Raw genomic sequence first — 15762 nt, forward strand, 5'->3', positions numbered from 1 at the left:
TTTCTCCATGACCTGGTTTCCTCATCTGTAAATCTGTTGCATTACCCTTGATATATTTGTAAAACATTTTGAGGTGTATCAGTGATGCATGTTATAAAAACCGGATTATATCGTTATTGGATGCTATCCATTGATTTTGCCTAACTTTTAAAAGAGTTCAATCTAATGGGGACTCTAGTGTTCTTGCTTTAATCTTTTTGTAATAGTCTTGGAATATTTCCTTGGAAACACGTATATACCTATGCCTTTCCTGTGTTTTATGGCCTGATTAAAAAACAAAACAAAACTTTTATTAATAAGCAGTTGGATTGGAAATAGATTAACAAGAACTGCGTTGGTGGTGATGATTTTAAAGCTGGTTAAGCAACAGAGAGAATTTTTTCCTCAGTTAATTGGGGGAAAAAAAAGGGATGAAGACAACTGTTATCTGCCAACTTGCAAAGCATTTCAAACTATAATGTTGTAGAAAAAGTTTTGGTATTTTTTGGTTATAGCCTACCCATTGGCTCACCTCAGAAATACCTAGTAGTCTTTAGTCTGTTATCACTAAGCTTTCATATCACTTTTTTTTGTTTACTTTTCAGAAGACAAGGAACAAAAATATCTTCCTGCAAAGTATTACTTGGCTTCTAAGTCTGGGCAGAACTGCATTTCCCAGCACTACTATGAAGAGCTGAGTAAGGATGGATGCAACATAAACCAGAAGTTCTGAAGACTTAGTCACCGATCTTGATGCACTTACTGTAAGGAGGAGTAAAGCTTGTTTTCCCCAATCTGCTGCACAAATAAGAGTTCAACAGCGTGTTATTAAATTTTTTTGCCAGCTTTAATGAGCAAATACCAGAATAGGCCTTTCTGGACTGTGGTAAATTATGGGCAGGCTCTGCGTGCTAAGCTGCTGTTGAAATCTGCTTTAAAGACATTTGCAGTTCAGTCTGGGGTGAGATGACACCTAAGTACAGGCTCTAAAATATAATGTTATACTTCAGGCTGAATTATGCTGTGTTTTAATTCAACTACTCTTTATAACAGTGGCTTTCAACAGGGTTCATGACTGTGCCTGCACACAGGGTACTGCTCTGGAGGCTGGAGAACAGTATTTCTTAGTGGATGACCGAGGCACTTCCTATGCTTTTTTAATGTAGGGCAATATTATGAGGTCTCTGCATATTAAACTATTTATTAAAATGATTGCTTGGGGAGGTGCTAGAACTGCCTATGTTAAAACTGTAGCACTTTGAATTTCTGGTATCTATTCTAATCTGTGGCTTTATTTATTTATTTATTTTCTTCTTCTGACTCTTAAATAAACTGCTATGATTTAAATGGGGGACACAACTATTTTACTCTGTTTTAAAAACTTTGTGTTGATATGGCATATTGTCTCCCTGCTGTGCCTCTTTCCCTGTTTTTGGTGTGGTGGCTACAATACGACCAAGAAGAGAACTTTTCACAATGCAGAAGAGTGAAAATAATGTGACCTGTGGGACTAGTTGCTGTAGCACTATTAAATGAATTAGTTGAATTTACATTTCCTGGTGCTTTGTTCATGTTCTCATTTCTGTGTCATAAACTTCAGAATGATATATGAGTAAGCTCTGAGAGAGACGGGAGGAACTGAACTTGGTACTGATACCGTATGGGTTGTTGCCAGGATATTCTTTCTTTAACTCTCATGCTGTTAGTGAGTGAGCACTAACTTAATCTTCTCAGTCTGTCTGGCGTTCATGTTAATGAGTAGTTGCCACTGTGTAATAGTCAAGGTTGTATTGAGAGGCTATTAAGACCCGATTTCATGCTATATCCTAAATTATGCCCTCTCTTGAAACACTTCTGTTTTTTTTTTTTCCCCAGATTTGGCTTTTTTCCAAAGGAAAACTGACAGCAAAGCTGGAGAAAGCTTTTGATTGTGATCACTTTCTGTTTGTTTATAGGTTGACACTTTATTTCTGAACACTTGAATTGTTTCAGCATTGCTGACAAAGGAAAGATGACCTCTACTGTAGTAAGTAAACAAAACATTCTTTATTTTTTTTAATGGGCCTATTAAGTGATGCACTGGTTAATACATCTTTTTAAATGTGGATATAAGTATTTCTTCTGTTTTCTTTTCTACAAAACGGGAAAGATACACTGTGAGAGAGGTGGAAGAGGCTTGAATTAACTACTATTTCAAATGCTCAGATACTACTGTGAGGGATTTATACTTTTAGAACTTGTATTTGAAAGATAGATTGGAATGGCTTCTAACTAGTTCTTAAAGTTAGTTAGTTTAAGAACTAACTAGTTCTTAAAGGTCTTCCAGGGTATATATTCCACAACCTTCTGTGGGCCAAWGTGTTTCAGAAATGGCTTAGGTATAGCTGGTCCTGCCATAGGACAAAATGAGTCAGTAAGCATTTTTCCTAGTCATGGACCACTGGATACCCCAACACTGTCATTTGTCAGCATTTCTTTTGATGGCAGTACTGCTTTCAACTGTCCTTGCTGCTCATTTCCACCCTGTCAGATGCTCTGGTGAAATGGTTTGTGTAGCCACCTGGTGGACTGGGTTCAAGAATCCTTTTTAGGTTGAGTTGCTTTGGATCGGGAAACTGATCTCTTAATATTCCTTCCAGCTGCACTGTATATTATTTTTTATTACATAAAGGGTGAGAAATTAGGCTAATGAACTGCAAATCTCTTTCCTCATGTAAATTGGATCCATTAATATGTATAGGTAGGTATGGTGAATTTCTGCATTGGCAAAATTATAGTAGAGTTCTGTATGTAAATGACATCTTAAACTTATTTTGTTCTAATTGCAATTTTGCCTTTTTTTTTGTCTTCTCCTGTTTCTTTCTCCAAATGTTATCATTTAGGGGCTACCACCATACTATGAAAATCATGGTTTTCAGCCAGAAAACTTCCCCTCTGCCAGGCAACCAGTAGGTGCTAATGCATATCCACAGTACCTCTCTACAAATGCTCCGTCAGTGCCAAACTATGTCCCAAGAGTTGCTACCTGTCAGTCGAGTAGGCCGGCAGCACATTCATCCAGGAGATCCTGTGCATCAAGTAAGATTGTCAGGATTTCTTCCAATTTTAGGCTTAATGCCTTCTAGAGTGAGTTTACAAATGAAAGGGATCTTCCTTTCAAATTCCTGTATTGAAGGAATCCACAAGGGCTGCCACCTCCCTATGGATGAAGAAGTAGTAGCTGGGCTGCCAGTGTAACTGGATAGGAACCTGTGTGATTTGGAGGAAGGATGGTGGAACGGAGAAAAGTCTGACTGCCAAAAATTCTGTTTTTAATTTCAAAGAAATATAGTGCTGTGGCCATGCTAGAAATTACCTAATTTGTCTTTTTTCCTTGCTTTCATTTCAGGTATAAAGAAAACCATAATCATTATCTTATCCATTTTAATAGTCATATGTTGTGTAATTGCTGCTTTCTTCATTTGGTATTTTGGTAAGAAATTTTTTTTGTTCTAATAGAATATTTATTAAACAAAGCAAAGATGTATTTAACTTCTAAAATCAGAAATACACATTTTTATCTTCCATTTGGTGCTGAATTAAGGACAGGAAAGTCTTGGTTGACTGTCTCTTAAGAGATCAACTTATGTTGCTACCTAATGACTCAGTTATTTGGAGTAAACAGTGCTGCTATTGCTTTCCTTCCCTCTGTCGAACAAATATGTTTTTGATGTCATGTGATATCATCAGCTTTTTGACTCTTCTGGAGCGGCTTATTCAGCTGACTTTTCTGGAGAGGTACAATCTCTCTGGCAAAAGCTGCTGCAGAACAACTACACAAATTTGGTGCAGTAGCTTTACTAAAGAATAGTTGACCTCTTGCAAGGGTCTTTGCATAGAGGGAAACCTGGTGCGTGACCTTGCTTGGATAACACATTCTACCATGAATTTCCTGAGGGAAATTCAAGCTGTGTATTGTCTCTGGAATTAAACTAGTCTAAATTCTAACTTCACTTAACTTCAAGTGAAGGAAGGAGATTGAAATAAATTTGGATACCTTAACCGTAAGAGTACAAACAGTCAGAATATATTTTCTTTCTGGGAGTTGATGAAGTAATTCATGTACTTTTTTTTTTTTCTATGAGACTTTTGCTTTGGAAAGTGTGTTAAGGTTGTGTGAGCCCAACCACACTGGGTGGGAACACAGATGATATGTTAACCTTGGAAGTCATCCCCAACTGGAGTGACTGAGCTCTGAAACTGGGCTAGAGCAATTCTGTTCAGCTTAGGTGAAGTTTGTCTTGTGCTGTCTTGATTTCACTTTCAGTGAAAATCACTTTCCAAAGGACATTGAATAACAATTTACTGTGTTTTTAGGAAACTCTCCCTTTTTTTATGTTGTAGTAGAGGAAAGGGAAGAGTAAGAGAAAAGAGGGTTCATTTAAAACTATTAGGATGACACTTCTTGCTTTTGTATTCTTAGGATTTGTTTGTTTTTTACCACTTTAATTTATGCTGAGTAGACTGATCTTGTTTTGAATTGCACTGAAAGCAGCAGGTTGTAATTGGAGTTAATGGCTTCCCTCCTTCTGTTTATAAGCTCTGTCAATGTAAAGTTGACTCCTTTTAGCCAATGTGATGGTGCTTGCTTAATTCAAGGGAGGCAATGGACAAAATCCAATTAGCTGAATCAGTGACTTAATCTGGCAAACGATGTAAAGGACAGAGCAATAAATCTTCTGTTGTGTCAGGCTAGGTCTCCTCTCATCTCTGCATTGGTTTGATTAAGAGCTCTTGCTAATGTTTTGCTCTGTCAAACCAGCATACTCCTTAAGATGTGAGCTGGCAATAGTCACTTGAGGCTAAGTTGATGCTCAGTCTRACAACTGGGTATTGCTCTTCTCTCGCAGTAGAGAATCGCTGTCTTGGTTCCTTAATAGAGTGCGGCTCTTCAGGAACGTGTATGCCGCCCTCCCAGTGGTGTGATGGGGTGATCCACTGCCCTAATGGTGAAGACGAAAGCCGGTGTGGTGAGTGTCTGCAGGCTGCGGGGGGAGGACTTCAGCTAACTGCAAGAGGTTTTGAGCAATTTCCCATGTATAAAGCTTGCCTAAGTTAAAAGCTTTATCCCCTTTAAGCTGTATCCCTAAAGTGGTTTAGGGTGTGCTTCAAATCCTGTCTTGGTCCTCAGTCTGTTTCCAGTCATGTTGCACCGCTGAAACAAAATGACTAACTTGGGGCTTTGGGCTGGCTTAACTTAGAATCCATTAAAAATATATATTTTAAACTAAATCTAGTTTGTGCAGATCTGAATGTAATGTAGGCTCTTGAATGGCAGTTGCTGTTGACTCCTTAGTAGGACTTCAGGCGATAGTACTAATCGGGCTGTGTTCAGTGATTTGGCTTGCCTTTTTCCACATATTATTATCATTTCTGTTTCCTTGATCTCCCAGTACTACTTTTCAACCACTTCATAACTCCTCTGTGTAAGAAAGCAGCCTGATTTGATTAGTGTTCTCAGCTGAAAAGATGACAAAGGAAGCTTTAGTGTAGAACTTAGAGCATAAGGTGTAAATGTCATTAATTTGTCCTTTCCAAAGCTGTGACATCTTGTTTCTAATACTTGTGCCAGTGCCACTCTGGAAAACTCTTGCTGTGTCCTATTCTCTGTTTTTGAACTTTTCTTCTGCACATGCCTCATGCAGTGTTAGCATTTAAGGATGTAAGCTCTGAAGCTGTTCCTCTCCACTTAGTTGAATAATGTGTTTCTGTAGAAGCTCTGCGCTTCCAAACCGCATCATGTACAGTATTCATTTGTGGAAGAATTTAATATAAAATAGTTCAAGCAAAAGAAAAGATGGAACAAACTAACTGTTTCATGTTACATTCTTGCTCTACAAGAGCTTATCTGAAGAAATATGGTATCTTAAGGTATAGTGTACTAATATATTATATATATATATTCTAATATATTTTATTTATGTATAAAATATGGTTATTAAGAAATACACAGTATGTGTAGAGAAAAGATATTAAAAAATCAGGTATTGCAATCTTCAGTGGTAGAATGTGAAAGAATCTTCAGGGTTTAAAAGCTGAGATGAAAAGACAAACACAATATTGTACATTTGCATTTTAAACTGGTAATTCTTTTAAATTGCCTTACACAAAGGAATTAAATTATTGTGATATTTCTGTCAACTGGATATTTACCAAAACTTGTATAGAAGGCAGCATTAAATTAACACCAGTTCATTCATACATACAAACAAATATTATGACTAAGAAATATCATGGGTAACAATAACTTTAAGTAGAGAAAGACTAGTAATGTAATGATTGTGTTCTTGGATCTTTTTCCTTTTCTGGTAGTTAGACTTTTTGGACCAAATTTCATCCTGGAAGTTTATTCACCTGTCAGCAAGTCCTGGTATCCTGTTTGTCAAGATGGCTGGAATGACAATTATGGAAAGATAGCATGTAAAGATATGGGCTACAATGTGTAAGTATAACCTTGCTCGGACTTCACAAATACATAGAAAGGTTAAAATTTCCCTATTGCGGTTTCCTAAGAATATGTATTTGAAACAAAAAGCAGTTGCTAATCTAGCTGTCATGAACGCAGATGGGTCTGATCTTAACAAGGGTAACTGTTGTAACAAAATTTCATTTCGATTTTGCAACATATCACACATCTGGCATGCATGCAGCATTTATGGTGTGGGATCACTTGTGTCCAATACATTCACACACAAAGGCCTTTAAGAACTCACTTGAGTTTAGTTCCAATTCTTTATAACTACTTAATAACGCCCAATCTGACTTTTAATCTGTCATTGTCAGTGTTACATGGAAAGCCTTGACCTTCTGAGAACACAAGTAACAAACATGAAAGATCACCATAAACGTTTGCACCCAGTATGCTAGCCAGATTGGATCCACATAACTCTATAACCTAAATTTTTCTGTAGTTGAGATACTTTATGCTGCTGCTTTTTAAGGCTGGCAAATGCTGTCCTGTGGTATGCACGGAGTAATGGGGTGAATTTTTTGTCTAGGCAGAACTTGTGTGTGCCCATGATGCACAGGGACACGTGGTAGTAAGATCTTTGAACTGGCAACGATCAGAGTAGTTCCAAATCAGTAAGACAGCCTGGCAGCAACTACACAGAGCTGGTCCTCAGCTAAAAAGCATTGCAGAATGGCAATACTTATTAGCACTGTCTAATTAGCACTGGAACTGTCCTATGCAAATGTTACTGTTGCTGCTTTTTGGACCAGAACTTTGCTGTGCTGTGTAAATACAGAAGCATCTCTTCATCATGCTCCATTTCATGGGGCAGGAGATTCCTACCATGCATGCATATTAGATGAAAACATTATTTTAATCTGGTTGTTTGATGCGAAACTGAACTTGATAAATTGATGTTTAAAGAATCTGAGCCTCTGGCACTGTACTGTGTTTAATGTGTTGTGTGTTCAATGCCAAAAAAAAAAGTATTTTAGTGTTGTTCATGTCAGAAGCTCTAGCTTGGTGCAGTTTGTTGTTACCTGTTTGAAATCTGAAAAAGTTTGTTAATGGACTCTCTCTGTTTTGCAGAGATACATATTACTATAGTCAAGGAATAGCACCTGAAGTCGGCTTTAAAAGCTTTATGAAGCTGAATACAAGTGCTGAGAGTATAGACTTGTACAAAAAGCTCTATACCAGGTATCTTTGCTTAATACAAACRTCTTCACTTTTATCAGGGGTCTTTTCAGTAGCTGTAAGAGGTGTAGCTTCTGCCAGTAGCATAAAGCAAACACATCTTTCAATGGGAATTATTAGAGGAGAGTTTGTTTTTCATGTGGTTGCAGCAACTGCTCTCCCCGCTATTTAAAACCACAGCTCTTGTTTTTCCATCTTTCCAGTCCTCTTTTCCTCTTTAAAAAAAAAAAAAAAAGAGAGAGAGAGAAAATGTCCCATTCTCTTTTTTCTATGCTATCTAGAAGGTTGCCATGCCGAGGAAACTATCATAAAGCTATTCGACCATCAATATGAATTTCTGCACGATAGCAATAGCTAATAGCTGTAATACATTCACAGCAGTTAGTACTGCTTTTCTTTTTTTCAAGTCACATGGAACATGTGGCTTGGAAATGGATCTTTCACTGTAGAAGGTACTGTGTTTTTTATCATTAAACAACTCTGAAGAGTTCAGTTTCCAAACCTGTAGACGGCTGTACCTATAAAGTTCTCTTGGCTCCCCATTTACGTTCTGCTACAGCTGAACAGAAATCAGTTCAACTTTTTCTCATGCTCTTCTTCATTTTGCTCCTCAGTGGGCTTACAAGCCTCTTGTACTGCCTGCCTGTGCTAGGGCCTGCACTCTTCCACATAACCATTTTGGTGAATGGAAGAAATGGTGGTGGTCAGATGGGTACCAGTAGTGTAGCTGCAGAGGGTGAAGAAAGGAGGGACCCTCAGCAGGAAGATGAGCATGAAAGCAGGGCATGTAGCTGGGAAGGACAGGAGGCAGCTACAGGGTGGCCTGTGCACACCATTGGCTCCACTGTGTGCCTAAAAGCCTCTTTGCCTTTTGATTTCTATTGCAGTGACTTCTGTGTCTCAGGAAACGTGGTTTCTCTGCGCTGCATAAGTAAGTGTCTTTGTTTCTCACACTTGCCATCTTTTGATGGGTAGATGATTTAGCTGTGGTTCCCAAGTTTCAAACAGGGGATATGAGAACCAGGGTGGAAGAGAAGACAAGGAGGATGTTGGATCCCCAATTGCTTCTGTCTTTGTTGCCACCAGTTCCTTGAAATAATTTGCCTGTGATGAAATGCTCTAGCCATTGCTATGCGATTGTGGTGGGAAGTCTGTAACACATCTGCTGTGTGACAGGTGGCTGTCAGGTGGGCACTGCTTTCCAAACTGTGACTGTGAAGAGATGACTCCCAACAATTTTCTGCTTTGTTGCATAGCACAAAGATGTGTATTTGTATGGCTCATCAAAGATATTCAAATGCAGCAGCATTCAAAGGTGTAGCAAACCACTGTTTTATGGTCATTTCGAACTGATGAATTGAGGGCAGCATCTATCAAATATGTTGATCAATGTTTGTAACATAAAGAGGGCCTAAGCTAAATGGGTCCTGGGACCTCAGTGTGCAATGCAGTGCCGTGAATCTGTGTGGCAGAGGCCTGACTTGTGGCGTGTTGAACAGCCGCCGTGTAGTGTGCTCGATGCACCCCTGTCTGCTGTGTGATAAAGAAGCCCGAGCCAAAGAAACTGTCCTCCAGACTAAGTTGCTCCTTAACTAATGTCCGCATGTGTTACCCCTTAGGGTGCGGCCTGTCCACTAAAAATGTGAATGTTATGAGCAGAATCGTGGGCGGAAGTGCTGCATCTCTGGGCCAGTGGCCGTGGCAGGTCAGCCTCCATGTGCAGGACGTCCACATCTGTGGCGGCTCCATCATCACCCCCGAGTGGATAGTGACCGCCGCTCACTGCGTGGAAGGGTAAGTGGCAAACCCCGAGGCAGCTGACCTGCAGCGCTGAGCCATAAATGTGTTTGTCCATGTTCATCTTAAGAATAGCCATTTCTGTCGCTTCGGGCCAAAAGCAAGGTTAAACATTTACTGAAGTCTTCTGGCTTTCCGCTTTAAAACTGAATTGAATGCCATTTTTTCCCCTCTTGAATGAAGGTATTAGCTACCATATTTTGGCTGTGAGGCCATGTGGCTTTAAAGTGTTGAGGGAAAATTTGTTTTAGAAGAGACTAGCTGCAGGTTGGCTGTTTGCTTCCTGTAGAAAGAAAATCTGATTTTACTTGTTAAAGGTGGAAATTAAATTGGACAGTGCTGTTGGGCCCAGATACCCGTCCAACTTAAGATGTAAATTCAAGGTGCCAAATTTACTCCAGACTGTGCAATGTTATTGTGAAGAAGTTGTTGAATTACACTTTGGAGGAAAAAAAAAAAAGCCAAACTCTAATATCACACAACTGTAAATGTGATCAGTTTAAAGCTGGTCTAGATTAAGATGTATGTACTGTTAAGTTCCTCATATCTTCAGGCTATAGGGTAATAAAGCCCATGTGAGTATTAAATATAGGCTTCTACCTGCCCAAGGAACACTTTATGTGGGCATCAGCAACAAAAAAAGCTGGTGCTTTGTCTGTTTTAACCCAAGAAAACAGAAGCTTAAAGGGCACCCAAAAGTCTGATACCTTGTGTTCTATGGCAGAATGTGTTGAAAAGGTAGCCACTTTTATTGGAGGGAAAATCCACTAAAATTAAGAAAAAAACCCCATTGTAATGGTTGTTTAGTTGGATCGCAGTTAGAGGCTAAGCCAAGGAAAAATAACTTTGTCCTTAACCTTGAGAAAGGAATGCAAGCGTTTGTTTTTATGCGAAGATCTCATCCCTCTTCTGTTTTCTAGTTTAGACTCTGTAACATGTGAAAGTTTTAGGAGTGGCAACCAAGCTGTAGCTGGTACAAAACTGGTTTTTGGTCTTAACTGTTTGTGGGACCTACACAACAGCTGCTGCCTTGGCAGTTCTGCTGGGGAGAGGTTTAACACTTGTGGGCAGTTTTCTACAGAGCATTTGTAAACTGTACTAAGAGACCACTGAACTTGCATCTAGCAAGTGTGCTTAACATAAAAGAATCCTAGTGCTTTCTAGAGACTGAAATTCCTTCAAAGATCATGGTTTTCTTGACTCTGTCTTCTGCTTCTTCCATGCTTCAGATGGTACACACAAGTAATACCACTGACATGTGAGACTTCAGGAATAACTGCTTGATGTCTTGAAATCAATAAAGAGACTATAGTGCTGCAGTCTCAGATATAATTTGCTGAGCTGAGTGGCTAAGGGGATAGACAGTAATACTTCAACCTATTTCAAATTTTTTTTATGTATTTATGTTTAGAATTTGGAGTCAAGCTTTCCCAAAGCTACATGTCTTGCACTTTGGCTTTCAAAAAACTGATTCTGAGATTTTTTTTTTTTTTTAAGTTAAATTATCTCCCTTTTATGCTGTTTGTCTCTTTGCACCTTTTTGATGTGTATGGAACACAAGCGTCTGAACACTGATTTTCTGTACTTCTTTTCCAAATGCGTTAATACATTTGGATTAACATCAATAAAAAATAGTGCTGTTAAAGTGGGCAAGTGAGGAGAGACTGGCCGAAAGCAAAGAAGTCAAAAGTTACTGTTTACCTTTGTCTTCAGAAAGGGTTGTCAAAATCATGTGCATTCTTGGTCATAGTAAAGATAATTTTGAAGTTGTAAGCTGGGACTCCCTACCAGAGAAGCAAACCTTGTAACCTTTTGTTTTTTCTCTAGGCAATATTCTGACCCATACAGCTGGAGAGTTTATGCTGGGATCCTGAATCAGAAAGAGATGATCTTCAGAGCTGGACATGGAGTGCGGCAAATAATTTCCCACCCGGATTATGATACAGATTCTAAAGACAATGATGTCGCCCTTATGAAGTTAGAGACACCACTGATTTTTACTGGTACGTATTCTGCTCTTCCTAAAGACAAAAAACTGATGGTAGTGAGCATAACTTTTAAAACTTCTGAAGTTAATCAAGAGATTCTTCTAGACACCCATGGGAAGAACATGAAATGTGGGCAGAGACACCTTAATGTCCCCTCTGTGAGGTGGGCTGAACACTGCATTTTCTAAGTAGGGTTTATTTAAATCTAGTACATACCAAGAGTTTGTATATAGAAGTTCATTGTGGGGGTTGGGTTAGCTTTTAACTCATTCACTGTTCTCCATCTAAGTAACATACTTTTACTCCAGAATACTATAAGGTGCCTAAGTCATTGCCTCTTATATGCACAATCTCAGGATGTAATGGTAGAGCAATTGACTAAACCTTAAGCCAAGTTATATCAAAATGCAGTAGAAAAAAATAGAAATGTTCCAAGTTTCTGCTCAGACTCCTCATGTTAGCAGGTTGCTCCCCCCTCTTTTCTTTTTTTTTTTTTTTTTAACTTGTAAAATTGAACAGGTCTTTTCTTAAAGGTAGATGTCAGTTGTTTGTAAGCAAGCAGTAAAAACTAGAAGACAAAGTGTTATTTAAACTTAAAGGGCTTTATACAGGTGCTATCTATATGGGTGCTTTATGTTTCAGTGCATCAAGTTAAAGCTACTAGAAATAACCTGAAAGAGCTTTTCTGCTGCTGAGGGTAGGGAGGTTGTCTGTTTACCACACACGTTTTTGTGCCTTGTTTTTCCATGTATTTAACACTTCTTGTATACGGGCTGCATCCAGTCCTGCTTGTGCTATGATTGTTTTCAGCAGGGTTTTACAAAGAGAATGCAGAAAGCTATCATGAAGGGCCTGTTATTTATCTGCTATTGCTAAAGTTGTTAGAAGATTTTATTCTCTCCTTTTTCCTTCTTTACTATCAAAAGAGCTGACATTAATTATCTTGATAGCCCAATGAATTGGGCTAGAATGATTAACTGTGCTTGTTCCTCACTTTGAGGTCAAGGCTAGGCAGCATCTGGGAAAGGGCAGCGGCTAAGCTTTCCACTGCTGCCTTCATTGCACAGTAATTGGTTAACTGCAAGGAGTTAAAGTACAGAGAAAATGTGTAGTGCGTTTGTATTTATGTATAAAGTAAGTGCTGGTCATGCTCAAATGTTTCAAGTGTATTTATTTTGCATTATGTCTGGACATCTGGGATTACAGACTGTCGCTGTGTTTGCTTTGTAGACAATATCAGACCAGTTTGTCTGCCTAACCCGGGAATGGTGTTCAAGCCCAATCAGCAGTGCTGGATATCTGGGTGGGGAGCAGAGTACCAAGGAGGTAAGCATGGCTCCGGGATACTTTTGTCTTGTACAAAGCCAGTCCCCTTCAGTCTGCCAAAAACCAGTGCATGGGCTACAAGCAGACAGTATGAGCCAGATCCATCAATATGCTCAATGTTATTTGGGGCTGCAATTGGCAGGTTCCATGTTCTCTTGCATTACAGTATACCAACAGCGACGCACAATAACTTACTGACCTCCTGGAAGGGAGTTTTAATGTCGTGGTGTTCTCTGTGCTGTGGGCCATACACCTAATGGACACCTAAGTGTCCGTTCCCACATTTCTAATAAGTTTTTTCATCTTGGGATTTGTGACAGCAACATCATCCGATGCTTGTTCTAATTTTGTCCTTGTGTCTGTATTTTTGTGCGTGTCTCAACTTCAGGTAAAACATCAGATAACTTGAATTATGCTTTGGTACCCTTAATAGAGCGTTCTAGATGTAATTCTATCTATATCTATAATGGCATGATTTTGCCTACAATGATCTGTGCCGGATTTCTAGGAGGAGGAATTGATTCCTGTCAGGTAATTATTTTTTATTAACAGCTAATAATGATGTGATTGATTATTTTAAGTCATCTTATTAGTAGTTTTGTTTTTTTTTAATCATTTGCTAATTATAAACTGATCTTACTAAAAAAATTAAAAAGTGACTAACATTTCAGTCAGGCTTGTAGTTTCTTTTGTGGTGCATCCTTTTAAAAGGGAGAGCTTTTGTTACGATGTTCTGAATAGCTGCCAGTGCTCAGTTCTTGCTAAAAACGTGAAGAGGGTGAGGCAGTCCCTTTTTAATGCTTCGAGGATGGCTTTTGTTGTCTTGTGCTTGAAAATGAATGAATAATACTCTTCATAATCATGGCAATACTCTAGTATTGCACTTGTGAACAGGCAAGTCTATAAACTATCTCATTTAGTGCTTTGGGCAAACAATTTTCGTGCATATTACATACAGTCTCATTTAATATTGTAATTGCTATAGCAAGTTGTTTTAGTTACTGTCTGAAAATGATATTTCTTTATTTTAAACCTAACCGGTATTCCTGAAGTGAAATGAATTGTGTCTTTCCGGGTGGTCAGATAACTAATAATATGCTTATGTTTTGTGCAGGGTGACAGCGGAGGTCCTTTAGTAACTAATAAAAACTCTTTGTGGTGGTTGGTTGGAGACACCAGCTGGGGAACTGGTTGTGCTAGTCCCAATAGACCTGGAGTTTATGGGAATATGACTGTGTTTACAGACTGGATTTATAAAAATATGCAGGTAAAATATTTGGGGGATTTAGTATTTTTAAATGTCCCATATCCTGAAACTTGAACTTAAATATTTATGATGTGAGACTTGTCTGACAATAAAGCTACTTCCTTGAGAAGTATCCACATAATTGATAAGATAGTCTCTTAGCAGAGCTCCTTTGTTTGAACAAGCCTCTGTTTTTTGTTTTTTAAACAGGCAAACAGATGACAATACTCTGTCCTTCTTGCTGATCAAAGTTTCTGAGAACAAGACTAAATGAAGCCATGGGTGCCTGGGATATTTATTCACCTTACAAATGATTTTTCTCTTTGAATTTTATTTTTAAAAAGTAACATGAAGGATCGCACACTCGGTTCTGTGCTGGCTACAGTGACTGATTTAATCAATGAAGAATTATCACAATAAGCACCTTTCTCCTTAATACGTGGTGCCTGGCAGAAGGTTGTTCTGCTTGGAGAAAGCAGGAAGTCAACTGCTTACTCTATTTAAATAACTTTCACTGATAATCAGGTACACGTTTGTAATGACAATTTTGATCACAATTTAACTTAAGATTTTTGTAGCAGGATGCTGAGACAGTTGGTTTAGTAGTGTTTTAAATTAAGTGATGTGAACATAGAATCTCTGAGCTGCTGGTTAGCAATTTAAGGGGAAAAAAAAGTGAAATTTTTTGGTATATGTGAAGGGAAGCTTTCATGCACTGCAGTAGAAACACAGAAGAAATACTGTATATTTAGCTTGATAAAAATCCTCAGGATCTTGACAGATGTCGTCCAAGTCGGATTGTTCAAAGTGAGATCCATCTGACCACTTCAGTGATTAAAAGTGCTCTCCTCCTTAAGCCGCTGTGAATCCCCCGAGGGCAAGACCTGCCGTCGCTCTGAGCTGTAGCAGGGAGCAGTGAATTGAGGGTCCTGCTGGTGAGGTCCGTGACTGCACACATCAGAGCATGACTCCTAAAGGGCAAAGTTTTTTTCAGTGAGGCTGTGTCGCAAGCTATAGACCTCTGGTTGCAGATGTGCGTACAGAGACCGGATGTTATATGCAAAGAACACAGATCTGTGTCTGCCTAACCAGATGACTACCTCATTTATTAAATTTGGCTTTTAATTCCTTAAAGCTCTCCTTTATGCATCTACATGTATGTTTTTAGTAAAATGTATTAAGTATCAGAGCGCCATCTCAGCTAGGATTTTAAAAAATAATTTATAATCATAGTACAGAGGATCAAAAAGCCATAACAAGTCATTTTTGATAAGAAGGATGCGTCTTTTGAGTGAAAAGACTCTACTAGTCTTGTTTTCTCTGTTGGTACTAAAATGCAATTGTCTTGCATGCAAACACTGCACCAAATAAATTTGTTGTTTTTTTTACAAATAGTTTTCCTTAATGGTGGTTTGTATTTGTTTATTTGGATATTTTTGGAAGCAGTTGCTGAATTCAGTGTCTGAAGTGGTCTGAAAATCTGATTTTAAAAAAACACAGGTGGGTGATCCAAGAGATTTTTTTTTTTTTTTTAATTCCACTATTTCAGGTCCTTGAACAAACCCAGGGAAAGAAAGTTGCATGTCCAGAAGCACTGAGCTTCTTCAGTGACTGAGTCTGATGAAATCACTCTTGACTGGTGAACTTGAGCCAAATAAGGGAGTTAGCCTAAAGGCAGTGCATTGAGGTAGTCGCACCCTGTTTTGTTAACATATTCTGTTAATGCACCCATATTTGTT

At 38.6% G+C, this 15762-nt stretch overlaps 1 protein-coding gene across 1 annotated transcript; it reads left to right on the forward strand.

Annotated features, from left to right (window-relative positions):
• The first annotated feature begins 1990 nt into the window (after positions 1 to 1990).
• Positions 1991 to 14361, forward strand: TMPRSS2 (transmembrane serine protease 2). Its single transcript, XM_026077772.1, has 13 exons — positions 1991 to 2005; positions 2862 to 3057; positions 3368 to 3451; positions 4869 to 4988; positions 6331 to 6460; positions 7559 to 7669; positions 8554 to 8597; positions 9286 to 9460; positions 11291 to 11466; positions 12682 to 12777; positions 13166 to 13308; positions 13892 to 14044; positions 14234 to 14361. The coding sequence occupies exons 1-13, from the start codon at positions 1991 to 1993 to the stop codon at positions 14243 to 14245; spliced, it is 1455 nt and encodes a 484-aa protein (XP_025933557.1). The 3' UTR covers positions 14246 to 14361.
• Positions 14362 to 15762: the final 1401 nt, after the last annotated feature.

The sequence above is a fragment of the Apteryx rowi genome, unplaced genomic scaffold, assembly GCF_003343035.1.
Source record: "Apteryx rowi isolate R43461 unplaced genomic scaffold, aptRow1 scaffold_460, whole genome shotgun sequence".
Taxonomy (NCBI): Eukaryota; Metazoa; Chordata; class Aves; order Apterygiformes; family Apterygidae; genus Apteryx; species Apteryx rowi.

Excerpts from the sequence above, each read along its gene's own strand:
- TMPRSS2 (XM_026077772.1), top strand. Across the intron at positions 3,452-4,868 it reads TTTCTTCATTTGGTATTTTG|TAGAGAATCGCTGTCTTGGT; the intron begins GTAAGAAATTTT and ends CTTCTCTCGCAG. Across the intron at positions 8,598-9,285 it reads GGTTTCTCTGCGCTGCATAA|GGTGCGGCCTGTCCACTAAA; the intron begins GTAAGTGTCTTT and ends GTTACCCCTTAG.